Consider the following 13,980-nt stretch of genomic DNA (forward strand, 5'->3'; position numbering starts at 1 on the left):
AACACATTTTAAGTAAGGGAGAGTTTTGGAGGGGAGTGAAAAATGGGATCAAGAGATTGAATTACTTGAGAGTCATTTTGGGTGGGTAATTACTCTGATTTAGTTACGTACAATGTATTATTTCAAGAAGAGACATTAATTTAGAGAAAGTTCTCCTAGTCTTCCTCTGATTGATTCTTAGTGTGCTTTGCCTCCTTCCACAAAATATTAACAGGACAGACTCAAATATGAGTTTACCCTTGAACAGGCAGCGTCACACAAACATCTGATACAGATGTCACAAACCTACTTAAACTCCAAGGTGTGCCCAAGCTCCCAGGCAGGAAAATGCTTCATCACTCTCCCTTCATCTGTTTTAAGCTACATAATCAAACTATTCCAATTAGTCAGGACACAGTAAACATCTTTTATGAAGCTTTCTATCAGAGCATGGTTAAGGGCTGAGCACAGTGACCTTAATTTGACTTCAGTGACTCGTCTGTGAAAAGACCAAGACTGGCCACGTCACCAAGTTTCCAAATCGTGTGGTTTTTGAGAGGCTCATCTGTAACCCCACCACAAACACAAAGCTGAAATTTTCTAACATCTTGGATTTCGGTATTTGTGCCCTGTGGGAACATCTCAGTCACACCACGCAGGGGTTTGAAAGTGTTTAGTTTCTAAATAACACACATATCACAAGTGGATGTTTACTTGAACTGACATGGGGTGGGTTTTTAAATTCTCTTGACTAACCTTGAGACGAGGAAGTGAAGATGCATATCTAGGACTTGGTGGTAAACACTGGAGTCAGCTCTACCCAGACTTAAAATCCTTTTGCCTTTTCAGAGCTGCGTCTTTCCAAAAAAATCAATAATTTCTATTTCGGCAACTGCATGTTTTGTAAATAATGTCAAGGACAAAAGAAATGTTTGAGGAAGTGTTTGTTAATAGCTCAGTTTGGTTTTGTTTGCGTTTTGTATTTGTTTTACCTAAGAAAACATTCCATTTGGTTATTAATAGTATTTTTTCACATCTTCCTTTGAAAGGGCCAAACAGAACTAGCAGAGAAAGGGGGTGAAGGGCTAACAGAATCACACATAAACCATGAAATTCCAGCCCAGTTTCACATTGCTGTGTCACTCACACAGTTCCAGTCAATAACCAGCAGTTTCATACACTGGCATTATAATAATTACAATGAGGTAACAAACCCAGCACAAGTACCCAAAATGTGTGAGAAATAAATGAAAGAATTTAGAAGATTCACATTAAAACAAAAAACACACAAAAAAACCAAACAAACAAAACAAAACAAAAAAACCCCAAAAAAAAACAAACCCAAAAAAACCACCAAAAAAACAAAAAACAAAACAAAACAAAAAAAAAAAACAAACAAACAAACAAAAAAAAAACCACAAAAAAACCCAACACAACAAGAACAAATTCAGATCAAAATGAAGGCAATTACTGAATTATAAATGACAGCTGTAAGCCACTGGTAAAGAAACCCCAAATCCCAGAATTCTGAAGAGATGGAGGCAATAAATGCACCTCACTTTGTCTACAGCTCACACACAAAAAAAAACCAGAACATGAGCTAAATGTCACAAAAAACCTGTTCCCACCACCAGACAAACCATGACAAGACCATTTTGTTCCAACTTAATAAAAGCTCTCTTCCATCAGGACCTGCTCTGCCAGGTAAGCCATCCTCCACTAAAGGCTTCTGTCAGCTCCATCATTGACTATATTCCCACAGGGGCTCTGGCAACCTGGAATTACAAACAGAGCTACAGGAGGCTTTGCTTTTGTCAGACAAAAAACATCTCCTGGTGCCTCACTGCAGGGAAGAGCAATTCTTCCAACACTGGAATATTTAAACTCAAACCTTCACACTTCCAGAAACGTTTATATTCCCATTATAAAAAGGGTGATTCTGACTTCTTTGACATTATATAAACCTTTGCTACGTTTATAAATGATGGTGTGTGAGCCTGTGATTACTCTGTGTAATCCTATGTAATTAAGTTTCCCAGCAATTGGGTTTTCAAGCAACAAGTGAAAGAGTTCTCGTGACAGAAATGAAGATTGTCACAAGAACTAAGGTGGATAAAAAACCTGTTAGAATAAAAAATTAAGGTGAAAAAGCAAGCTGGAAAAGACATACTAACAGAATTAATTACCTGAGATCACCTAATTAGTACATTTGACAAGTCAGCAGACACATGAGGGGGGATATGCAAGTCTGGAAGGGCCTCATGGACACAAAGGATTCAGACACCCCACAGAAATCCAAATGGCACCGACCTGGTGAACACTCTGGAACTGTATTCCAACCCTGCCAGCCCTAAGGCATTCACACAAAACTCTCTGAACTGGGCATTAGTCAGATGATGGGACTAAAGAGAAAACACTGTAATGGCATAGCTCTGATAACCCTGAAAAATACCAAGTTATTCTAACCAGGAAAAGTGCAGCTGTTCTACACAGAACTTGTGAATTGAGATCACTGCTGCAAACCCTGTCACCAACTCAGGAAATAAAATCCAAATCCCAGCAAGGGCAGGAAAGAGATTTCAAGAAAGATGGGAGGATTGTGACCACTGCAATCATTTACACAAACAGCTCAGCAAGGCACTTATGGAATTAGTCATTACAGACACAGGAGGATGTGAAAAGGGGAAAGGTTATTAACAAAAATCAGGGGGAAAATAGCAGGCTGTGGGTACAAACATTATCTTTAGGCACAGAAGCTCTTTCTGTCCAACAACACAGTCATGAGCACTGCCCTGCTGGCCTGGAAAGTGGTGATGCTGTACCTGACTGATTCAGACCCTTCTGCTCCCATTCTCAGCACAGAAACCTCCTGACAAATAAAAATGACAGTACTGACAAATTGCAAAGTGAATTACGCCTGTAAAAACGCACTGACTCTCACAGACACTGAACCAACACACAAGAGAAAGGTAATCAATCCATCACAGATTAATTCCTAAATTGACACGTATTTTATATTTCTGCTTTATCTCCCCTGAATCTGGAAAAGCACTTAACTGTTAACCAGCTAGGAGTAATATAAATGAACTCCACATAATGTGGCATGACTGAAATCCTGAAGTGCAATATTTAGCAGATGTCACCTAACGTTAGTTGCCATGGAGAGCATGAATTAGGCCACCCAAGTACTAAATAAAGCAACAACCATGAACACCCTACGCTTAAGGAGCTGGTTCCACTCTAAAAATAAAATTCTGGATCACTTTTTGTACAGTTCTGAGAGCAACACACGGGGGATGCCAGCACAACTCATCCCCCCTCAGCAAAGGAGGTGGTTTCATCTGTCCAGTGTGATGTTGCAAACATGTAGCTGACTCCCTGTTCTGCTGAGCTGTTTAATAAACTTCATTAACACCTGGGAGGAAATCAGGAGTTGAGTTTCCCCTGTAAGAAGGTGAACCATTAATCCATTAAAGAGTATTTGAATGTCATCTCTGCTCATTGGTTTCAAACAAGAGTTACACTGACCTCAAACTCCAAAAACTGAGTTAAGGCAGGGAGAAAAAAAATCAAACTCTCTTGGATGCTTTGACAGAGTCCACAAAGACCAATTAAAATGAGAATTTAGACTGGTGGAAAACAGGAAATAAATATTATTTCAATATATCTATTTTCTTAATAAAGGAACTACAGGTATTCATTTAAAAGATGATCTTCCATTTTACTTAGAAGCTTCTGGTTACCTATCATTGGTTCTACCCTTCAATATGTAAACTATCTAATACCAAAAAGTTAATTAATAGTTGGATTTATTGATAGTGGTTTTGGTTTTTTTTTTGGTTTTTTTTTTTTTTTGAGGGGGAGTGGGGTTTCTTGAGGGTTTGGTGAGTGGTTTTCTGTTTTTCTCACAGTGGTTTGGGTTTTTTTTTGGTGGTTGGTTGGGGGGGTTTTATGCTGCAGGAAGTTACTGAAAAAACAGTTTAAAATGAAGGTGTTTGAGAGGTGTGTTTACAGCTTTTTAAGCACTGATAAAAAAAAAATAATCAACATTTTAAGTGCTTAAGGCACATTTGGCTGTGATAACTCTTAGCTTACCAACCTTGACCACATTTTTCCATTACAGGCAGCATTTAATGAAGGTTTATAAAGGCAGACTCTGTTGTTAATAATTATCCAGCAACATGGCAGTAATCAACCAGAAGCACAAATATTGTAGACAATTTTACTATTTTTTCCTCCAGAAAACTCAACTCAACTGAGAATTTCTCTCTCGATTTCTCAGCATCAAAATATTTGCAAATACTGCTTTGAAAAATTCAGAAACGTAGAGTTTGACTTATTCAGTTTGCAAGAGAACTTTGTAAAAAAACAAACAAACAAACAAAAAAAAACCCCACTAAGTCAGGAACTTTTTGTTTTTAAACTTACAAATGATCTTCATCAAGGATACAACCAACGGTTGATAAACACCATAAATGGCAAAAAAACTCAAGAGTGGCTGTCCCAGGTAATTTGAATAATTATTTTTGTGAATAAAGCTTTAACAGAGTTCCACTGTGGACAAAACACCCCAAAAAAAAAAAAAAAAAAAATCAAACACACTCTGCTGCATTCCTCCAAGGCAGCAGCACCAGCAATTGGGGAATAAAAAGGTGGATAGTCCCAACTAATAGGATCAGTGCCCAGTTAACGAGATTACAGCTCCAAATGCTTTGTCACTGAAAAAAGAAAGGAAAAAAAGCAAAGGGCAGCTGATGAGGGAGAACAATGAGAATAAGCCCAGCAGAATGCTGGGGGCTGCCCATTGTGTCCTAAAGGCACAGCAGACTGTCACAATGTTTAGCTTGGTTCAAAAGCCTTTTGGGAAAAATTAAGGTAAATAATTAAGTAGAATTTGGACATCGAGAAGAAAATACAGCTTAAAATCTTTTTTTTTTTTGAGTGTTAATGAAGGTTTTGTGAAAGTTTAAGGTTAATTTCAGAAAGTTTGTTGCTCTTTCAGGAAACAATAAGCAGCAAATTTAAAGCTCTAAAAGGGTTTAGAACAGAATTTCCAGTTCATTCACACCAATCCCATTATTTGCTATTTTCTGTGCAAACATGTTCTGTTAAAGTGGAATTCAGCACCAAGGCTCCTTGTTCAACCTCCATGAAGATGAAGGCTCATTGTTGACCCACAGAAACATTAAACTCTTAACCCCAAAACTGAGATTTTTGCTCATTAATTTCTTGCAATGAGCCAAAAAAAACCAAAACAAACAAACAAACAAACAAAAAAAAAAAAAAAAAAAAAAAACAAAACAAAAAAAAAAATCAACCTTAAAGGTTGTAAAAAGAATTGCTTGGTTCTAGGTGAGTTCAGTGACACTCTAGATATGTGTTCTTGCAGTTCTGAGCTGCAATCACAGCTGAAGGCAGAACTCAGCTTTAGAAACAGGAGCCTCAATGAATGAGCAAGTCAGAGGTCATTTATTATCTCAGCTCTTGAGTCACAGAACCACAGCACAGACCACTTGAGTGAGGCAAAGTCACACATCATGCAACTTCCAGGAAGTTGATTTTGGCCACTGCATCACTTGAGGAGGTGAAAAATACAGAGGAAAAGTCTCTGACTCTTAAATGAGCAACACAAATTTTCATATTAATGTGTCCAAGATGTGGACTGAGTTTTATAAGGCATGGCAATAGGGAAATCTTGGCATGATTCCTCTACTCCCTATCAAACTCTTGTGCTGCTGTTGTTTAAAGGTGTCACATTACAGAAATTTTACCAAATGTATTGACTTTCCTTCAGCTTGATTCATCCTTGTGAATAGACTGAGGCAGGAACGGCTTATTCTAATGTGACAGGATATTATTATAACACAATGGTGGCACATGGATTATCAATGACACATGCAAAGTGACCTAAGTATTGACTTGGATTCAGAGCACCAAGAATTCCACTTCTCCTAAACACAGAACACTTTAATATTTCTCACAAGAATCATGCTGCTCCCCTAACTCAGCTTCCTCTTAAAAGAAAAATAAATCTAAGAATGCTGGTTTAGATTTTCTCAAGCATCACCAAACCAATACCAACAGCCCAGAGCTCTCCAGGAGCATCTGGCACATAAAAAATAGATTTACAATTAATGCTGCTTCTGAAAAGAAAAAATAGTATTTCCAAAAAGACACTTTTCTAGAAAAATACTACAAAGATCAACATTGTGAGAACCTGAAAGGACTGACTGACATCCAATAATCACACACCTTTAGCACAACGAGTCCATGAATCAATGTGTCAACTGTTGCCTCATTTATCTATTCTCAATTGTTTTTGTAACCTTGTATTATTTTTAGGGGGTGTAAGAACATCAAATACAGGGGAAGGTTGGAGTTGAAGCTGGAGGCAAGTTTCTCAACATGCAAGTATCTTCCAGGGCATTTTAACCAAACACAAGAAATTAAACAGAATCTCAGTGGAAAAGCCAAAAATTTTCAACTTGGGCCTCATTATAGCACCACTCACTCATTTAGTTTTCAAAAAAGCAGTTCAAGAATGCCTGCTTTTCCAGTTCTGTGATGAAACACCTGATATCTGCTTGCCCTGGCTGTTTTCCCAGTTATCCCTGTTTTAGCATGCAGCTACACCGTGAAAACCTTTCCAAAATGCAATTCCCGATTCTTTCAGTTGTGAAATAAAGGCAGCCACGTTTGAGAGAAGAAGGAAACTGTATTCTCAAAGAAAGGCTGTGTCTGTTTTCACCCCAGTGACTCTGCTGAAGCTGCAGAGTCTTTAATGCAGGTAATGTTGATTGTATCTCTGAAAAAGGCTGGAGTGAATGAGGACAGATGGCCAGGACAACAGTGTCTCCTCCAGTTCACATTCAGGATCAGAGCCACTTGTGGTTGGGGGGAAGGAGGAGGGAGTTATTAACCTCAGAAATGCAGATTTGTACTAGGCTTTGTCCAAATTAATATAAAATCTTGGCTACGTCATCGTGAAAACTTTAAAATGGACCCTAAATATCACTATTGATCCTGTACAAAGTGAGGAAGGGTTAAACTAAATGGAATCCACAGTTTGACACAGAACTTGAACTGAAATCGTTTGTGCAGCTCAAGGAACAAAAATCCTTTATGCCACTATGTCGAGGGAAAAAAAAATTACTAACTTTCAAAACAATTATTAACAAAGTTTCAAAAAAAAGGAACAACTTGTAAAAAGTCTCCCTGGAGAAAAACGAAGTTTCATGTAACTCTTTCGTGCCCAGATTGCAGAGCTGGGCATTACCCCAGGGTAACACCTCGATAAATTCCAGGAGGAAAAAAAACCTCCAGGAATCCCTGCATCAGCGATTTCCTTCTCGATCAGGAAATTCTGAAACCCTGCCGAAAGTTTCAGCCGGAATATGAAGCAAAGAGCCGCATAATGAGGAACTGGGAGGGATTAATCCCGTCAGGAAAGCCTCGCTGGTGACGCATCTGTTGCGGGCAGCAGAAAAAAAAAAAAAAAAAAAAGCTGCTGCCATTTCATTCCTGCTCCAGGTTCTCCGCAGTCTCAAGGCTGCCGGCTCATAACTATGAAAGGAAAAAGAAAAAAAAGAAAGAAAAAAAAAGGCACACAAGCCCGAGCATGTCCCTTGTCCCATCAGGAGAAGGGGGAGGGTTAATCACGTCCAGCCGCCATTTTCTGAGCGGAGCAGGAAGACATGTTGAAAAAAAAAAAAAAAAAAAAAAAAAAAAAAAGAGAAAGAGAGAGGCAACAAAAGAAAGCAGCCATTTCTAAAGCTGGCTTTTAACTCTCTGCCTCTCGGAGAAACAGCTTCCTCACACTTTGTTCTGATGGCCACAAGGATTCCTGGCTGGGTGTCTTGTTTTCTGTAAAGACAGCAAGTCTGGCAGAGGAAAACAGCGAGTTGGGAGAGCCTGGAATGGAGCATCTCCCCTCTTATCAGCCCCAATCCTGCACGGATAAATTCCTATTTACGGTAGTGCCCTGCATCACTCTAAAAATCATAAAAACAGCTGCCAATATAGAGCAATAAACATGACAAAAAATAAAAATAATCATGCTGAGTGTAGAGAAAAAACACTGACACACACACACACTTCTGGTTCCTACCGTATATGTGGGATGCCAACTCCTCCCTGCAGGATCTTGTACAATTTGCTTTCATAGAGCAGCTGGGGGTGCCGAGCCTTCTGAGACTCCAACTTCACAGCAACTTCCTGCAGGGAGAGGGGAACAAGGAGTCAGGGCACAGCATTTCCACATCCCCCATAACACACATCCCCGATGAAAACGCTTTCTTGTACATATATATATATTTTTTTTTTTAATTTTTTTTTTTTAATTTCCCAGCTCGACGTACTGCAGCTTTTTTTTGTCGCATCTTCGAATAAAAATCCACATCGCGGAGATTTGTACGTAAATATCCATTTTTTTAAATTTTTTTTTTTTTTTTTTTTTTTTTTTTTTGAGCTAGAGATGTGGAGTCTTCAGAACCGCTTAAAGTGAGGAAGAACATACGTGGGTGTTTCTTCTTTACAGCTCGGAGCCGTGAGGGGGAGGAAAAAAAGACGAAAAAAAAAAAAAAAAGAAAAAAAACCCAAAGGAAAAGCTGGAAAAACAAGGGGGATCTTCTTTTGTTTCTATTAGTGTTGATGAAACGAGATACAAAGTGTTCCCCAGCTGAGGCAGAGGAAGGAGATGAATGGCGGGCGAGGGACGACGACTTCGGCCGCTCACAAAAACACAAATAGGTTTAAATATGTTTTCCTCACAATGGTTTTCGCCTCTTTTTCTCCTCTCCCAAGTGCTGGGGGAAGCCCCACGACCACAACAGGGTTTTGCTGTGGAAGGGGCAGCGAGGAAAACCCTCGGTGGGGAATGGGGGGGGATGAAAACCCTCGGGGGAAAGGAGAGAATTAAACCTTTCGTGGAGGAGAAAAGGAAAAACCCCCGAGGGGAAGGAAGATCCCACCCCGGGGCAGGTGGGACTCGGGGTGCCGATGGTTGGTTCCCCCAGGGGAGCTCAGGAGGGGAATGCGAGAGGCTCTTACCTCCCCGTTGGTGATGTTGATGGCCAAATAGATGTCCCCGAAGGAGCCCGAGCCGATCTTCCGCACCAGCTTGTATTTGCCTCCGACAATGAACTCGGCCTTGGAGCCGCTGCTGCTCGCCATGGCGAGGGGCGGCTCTCGGGCCCTCCCGGCCGGCTCCGCGGGACAACGAGGGCTCTATGCCGCCCCCGAGGAGGAAAAAGGGGCTGGAGGAGGGGGAGAAGAGAGCGGCGCAGCCAAGGACTGTCCCCGCGCTCAGCTCCAGCCGGGGCCCTCGGGCGGGGGGGCCCCCCTAAGGCGGCTCTACGCCGCTCCCCGGCTCTCGGCGCGCTCCGGAAACAGGAGAAGCGACCCCCGAGGTGCTTGTGAGAGCAGGGAGGGGAAAAGGGGGGGGGGTAATTCGCGGGGTCGCGGCGGCCGCCGGCCGCTCACTCGGCCGCCGCCGCCATCTTGTGCCTGAGCCGCCGCCGCCGACACAAAATGCCCCCGGCGCGCGGCCGCCGCTTCTTCACCGCGCGGGGGGCGCTGGGAGCGGGGCGGGGCGATGCCGCGGTGACCACGCCCCTCGCGGCGCTGCGCCAATCACCGACCTAATTCAGCGCCCCGCCCTCCAGCCGGGAGCGGTGATTGGTTGAGCTGAGGGAGGGTGCATGCGTTCAGCGCCGTTCCGCCAGTCCGGGCGGAAGAGGGCGGAGGGAGCTGACGTGCCCTCACTCGCTCTTAAAGGGGCCGGTCAGGGGTTTGTTTGTGGTGTCGGCGGTGCCCACACGGCCCTGGGCCCTGAGGGACAAGGGCTGGAGCTGGGTCAGCCACCACTGAGGTGCCACCCCACGTTTGGTGCTTTTCCCAGGCTGTTCTCAAAGCTCAGGCCCCAAGCTGTGTGTACATTAACGGGCTAGTTTGTGGATAAATAAGCACACACAACTTCGTTCCTTGGAGGTTTTTAAGGAAAGGCTGGATGGGGCACTCAGTACTTTGGTCTGGGTCACAAGGAGAGGATCAGTCACAGGTTGGACTCGATGATTTGGAAGATCTTTTCCAATCCAATCGATCCTGGCACTTTGTGATTCTTTCCACGACTGTGGCAAAGCCCTGCAACAGCTGCCCAGGGGTGCTGTGGATCCTTTCACTCTGGAGACATCCCAAACCCACCTGGACACATTCAGTGCCCCCTGTTCTAGGACTGGACCAGCTACAGAGGTGCTGACAAATGTGGGATTTTTTGCAATCAACAGAGAAATACAACCTCCTTTCCCCGGCCTGTATCAGCAAGGGGATTGTGAGGCTGAGCTGTTCATGCTCCTGAGCACACACACCCTGTGCTCCACAATTCCCTGTGCTCCATCACCCTTCCCTGCTCCACAATTCCCTGTGCTCCATCACCCTTCCCTGCTCCACAATTCCCTGTGCTCCATCACCCTTCCCTGCTCCACAATTCCCTGTGCTCCATCACCTTTCCCTGCTCCACAATTCCCTGTGCTCCATCACCCTTCCCTGCTCCACAATTCCCTATTCTCCATCACCCTTCCCTGCTCCACAATTCCCTGTGCTCCATCACCTTTCCCTGCTCCACAATTCCCTGTGCTCCATCACCCTTCCCTGCTCCACAATTCCCTGTGCTCCATCACCCTTCCCTGCTCCACAATTCCCTATTCTCCATCACCCTTCCCTGCTCCACAATTCCCTATTCTCCATCACCCTTCCCTGCTCCACAATTCCCTGTGCTCCTTTCCCTGCTCCACAATTCCCTGTGCTCCATCACCTTTCCCTGCTCCACAATTCCCTGTGCTCCATCACCCTTCCCTGCTCCACAATTCCCTGTGCTCCATCACCCTTCCCTACTCCATGATTCCTCCTCAGCTCCTCACCCTGGGCCTGCTAATTGTGCTCAGGTCCTGGGTGACCACTCCAGGTGAGGACCAGGAGCAGCCTGGTGACAAGGACACCACCAGCAAAGCCACCCATCAAAGCCACATCTCTTTCTCCCTGCAGTCTCCACTTCAAATGTCCCCTACACCCAGCTCTCTCCAGGCCAGGGTCACCCTGCCCCAGCAGCTCATGCTCCAGGGGCTGCTCTTTGATGTCTGTCAGAAGTGAAATCTCCTTCCTTGCCCCCTCTCTCTTTCTCTTTCTCTCTCTCTGTGAGTTTTCCCTTTGCAGGAACACCAAACCGTGAATTCCCAGTGACTCATCATCACTCCCTGTCACAGCGGCGTCTTCTGCCGTGCGAGGCTGCATTTGGGAAATGATTCAGTCTGCAGGAGAGAGAAAGCTCCTCCAGTAATGTAGCTCATGGAAGTAAGAAGGAAAGCCTACTCAGGGTGTCTGCTTGGAAGGCAAGGCAGGCAGAAACTGCTTCCCAGCTTGCCTGGTGCACCCAAAGCCATACCAATAATAAAATATGGATTTTAAGACCTATCTATGCATGGATTTTTTTATTTTATTTTAATAGCTGACTGCTTTGGAGAAAAATGAGGATGAGAAGTCCATATTAGTAAGATATGAAGGTGGAGGAGGATTCTTCTCCCAAAGAACAGCATCTACATGGTGGAAGAAGCTCTTCTTGAAGGCACCATGTTGCTTTCTAGCTTGGTAAAAAAACACTTTCTGCCTGCACAAGTGCAAAAGAGGCCTGGCTTGTGTCCATCTGGCTGTGAGGCAGGAAGGGAAATCTGTGATTTTTTTTCCTGAGTTTTTCTTCCTGTGGTGGACTCAGTGAGCTCCAGATGACTCCACAGTGAGAGACCAGGAGGATTGGAGAGGGAAGATTGGCACTCAGCGATGCCCTGCACGGCAAATACCATCTCCAAGTTCTCCTTGTGTTTCAAGGAGCTTAAATCCAAGCTTTTACTACAGCTCTCTCTGCGTCTCTGATAGAGAGAAAAAAAAAAAAAAAAAATTGAAATGCAAATGACTCAAAATCAGCCAGATGCACCAGAAGGAAAAACGATGCTCCGAGAAGGATCTGGCCTCCAACTCATTCCCACCTCGGCTCTGTCAGGGAGCATTTGTGCAGGCAAGAATATCCTCACTCTTGTCACTCACAGGGGATTGTGCATCTCGTGTGGGGGATCTGGGAGGCATCACACGCTCCTGCAGGGGGCTGGAGCTTCAAGGGCAAATGAGGTATCTCTGAACATCACACTCGTTCCTGAAAGAGGAGCTCCTTGTCCTCAGGTGCCCCCGGTGATTTGCAGACAGCTCAGCTCAGCTCAGCTCAGGGCTGATGTGCCTCCCTGGCCCTTTGGGGTTGTGTTTAATGGTCGCTCTGGATGGGATCTGAGCGGGTTGGGAGGCGTTTGGTTTGAGTCACGTATCCTTGGAGGAGCTGGAAAAACAGGTCTGGACCTCCTGGCACAGGAAAGAGCCCCGTGCATGGGTGTGCAGGAGAGCAGGATGTGCTGGGCAAGGCAATGCTGCCACCTCCTGCCTGCTGGGGACAGCTCCGTGTCCTGGGGACAGCTCTGTGTCCTGGGGACAGCTCTGTGTCCTGGGGAGAGCTCTGTGTCCTGGGGACAGCTCCGTGTCCTGGGGACAGCTCTGTGTCCTGGGGACAGCTCAGTGTCCTGGGGACAGCTTTGTATCCTGGGGACAGCTCAGTGTCCTGGGGACAGCTCCTTGTCCTGGGGACAGCTCTGTGTCCTGGGGACAGCTCAGTGTGTGGGTGATACCTCCTTGTCCTGGGGACAGCTCTGTGTCCTGGGGACACCTCTGTGGGTGGGTGATAGTTCCTTGTCCTGGGGACAAGTCTGTGTCCTGGGGACAGCTCCATGTCCTGGGGACAGCTCTGTGTCCTGGGGAGAGCTCTGTGTCCTGGGGACAGGTCCTTGTCCTGGGGACAGCTCTGTGTCCAGAGGACAGCTTTGTGTCCTGGGGACAGGTCTGTGTGTGGGTGATAACTCCTTGTCCTGGGGACAGCTCCTTGTCCAGGGGAGAGCTCTGTGTCCTGGGGACACCTCTGTGTGTGATACCTCCCTGTCCAGGGGGCAGCTCCTTGTCCTGGGGACAGCTCTGTGTCCTGGGGACAGCTCTGTGTCTGCATGATAGCTCCTTTTCCAGGGACAGCTCTGTGTCCTGAGGACAACTCCGTGTCCTGGGGACAGCTCTGTGTCCTGGGGACAAGTCCGTCCTCGAGACAGCTCTGTGTGTGGGGAACAGCTCTGTGTCCTGGGGACAGCTCTGTGTGTCCAGAGATTTCATTTAAAATTCCAACTCAATAGCACTGAAAATGTAAGTTGTAAGGAGAATTTCAGGCTGAGCTGACCCCAGGTCTCACTGCAGCTCATACAGGGTGGTCTCTCTTCTTCATCCTCTTCCCCTCCTACTCCCCCCTCTCGCTGCCCAGCTCTGGCAGGTCAGAAAACCCTCCATGGTCAGCCCAGCTCTCCAAAGCAACAGAAAATTTTCCAAATGGTTTCTCCTGGTGCTTTCTCTGGGTTAATGTTCTGCCAGGCTGGTGACCCTGATGGAGCTCCAGGGGACAGTGGCCCAGGCTGGCAGTGACATGGCAGAACAACAGACAGGAGGTGTCAGCTGGAAAAATGAAGGAACATCTCCCACTGCCTGGAAAAAAGCTCTGCAGACACCAGGAGAGAGCAGGAGAATCTGAGAATTCCCTGCTCACAGGGAGAACACCAACCTCCTGGTCCATTATTATTTTTCACATCTTCCAGGGCCACAGAGTCAATGAAAAATTCTCTGTATCTGCATCACTCGAGAGAGTGAAAGAGATAAATCCTCTCTCTTCCCTTTCCAAAAGGCAGGCCAGAAGTCCTGCTGCATCACCAAGCCTCCAGTGGGAGCAGCCCTCATCTTCACATCTGAGCTCTGATCTGCTCTCTGAAGTGTTTATTGTCTCAGAGAGATGGAGAACCCAATTTTACCCCATTTTCTCTCTAAGCGAGCAAAACCCAGGTGCAGACAGAACCAAGATACCACCAATGGATGTCACTG

The 13,980-nt window shown here is 45.3% G+C and overlaps 1 protein-coding gene across 4 annotated transcripts in view; it reads right to left on the reverse strand.

Annotated features, from left to right (window-relative positions):
- The window catches only part of CSNK1A1 (casein kinase 1 alpha 1), a gene marked incomplete at its 3' end in the record, with an annotated part of 31,958 nt that extends 22,453 nt beyond the window's left edge, over positions 1-9,505 (reverse strand). For 2 of the 4 annotated variants that reach the window (XM_083871622.1, XM_083871620.1), the window contains exons 1-2: positions 9,028-9,504; positions 8,087-8,193 (exon numbers count right to left, since the gene is read on the reverse strand). In XM_083871622.1, the coding sequence (XP_083727748.1) occupies positions 8,087-8,193; positions 9,028-9,150 (230 nt within the window). In that variant the 5' untranslated portion in view covers positions 9,151-9,504. Of the gene's footprint in view, positions 1-8,086; positions 8,194-9,027 lie in introns of all 4 variants that reach the window. The other 2 variants (XM_083871623.1, XM_083871621.1) reach the window with 2 other exon arrangements.
- Between the last annotated feature and the right edge of the window lie 4,475 nt (positions 9,506-13,980).

The sequence above is a fragment of the Zosterops lateralis genome (genome assembly GCF_965231275.1).
Source record: "Zosterops lateralis genome assembly, chromosome: 14".
NCBI lineage: Eukaryota > Metazoa > Chordata > Aves > Passeriformes > Zosteropidae > Zosterops > Zosterops lateralis.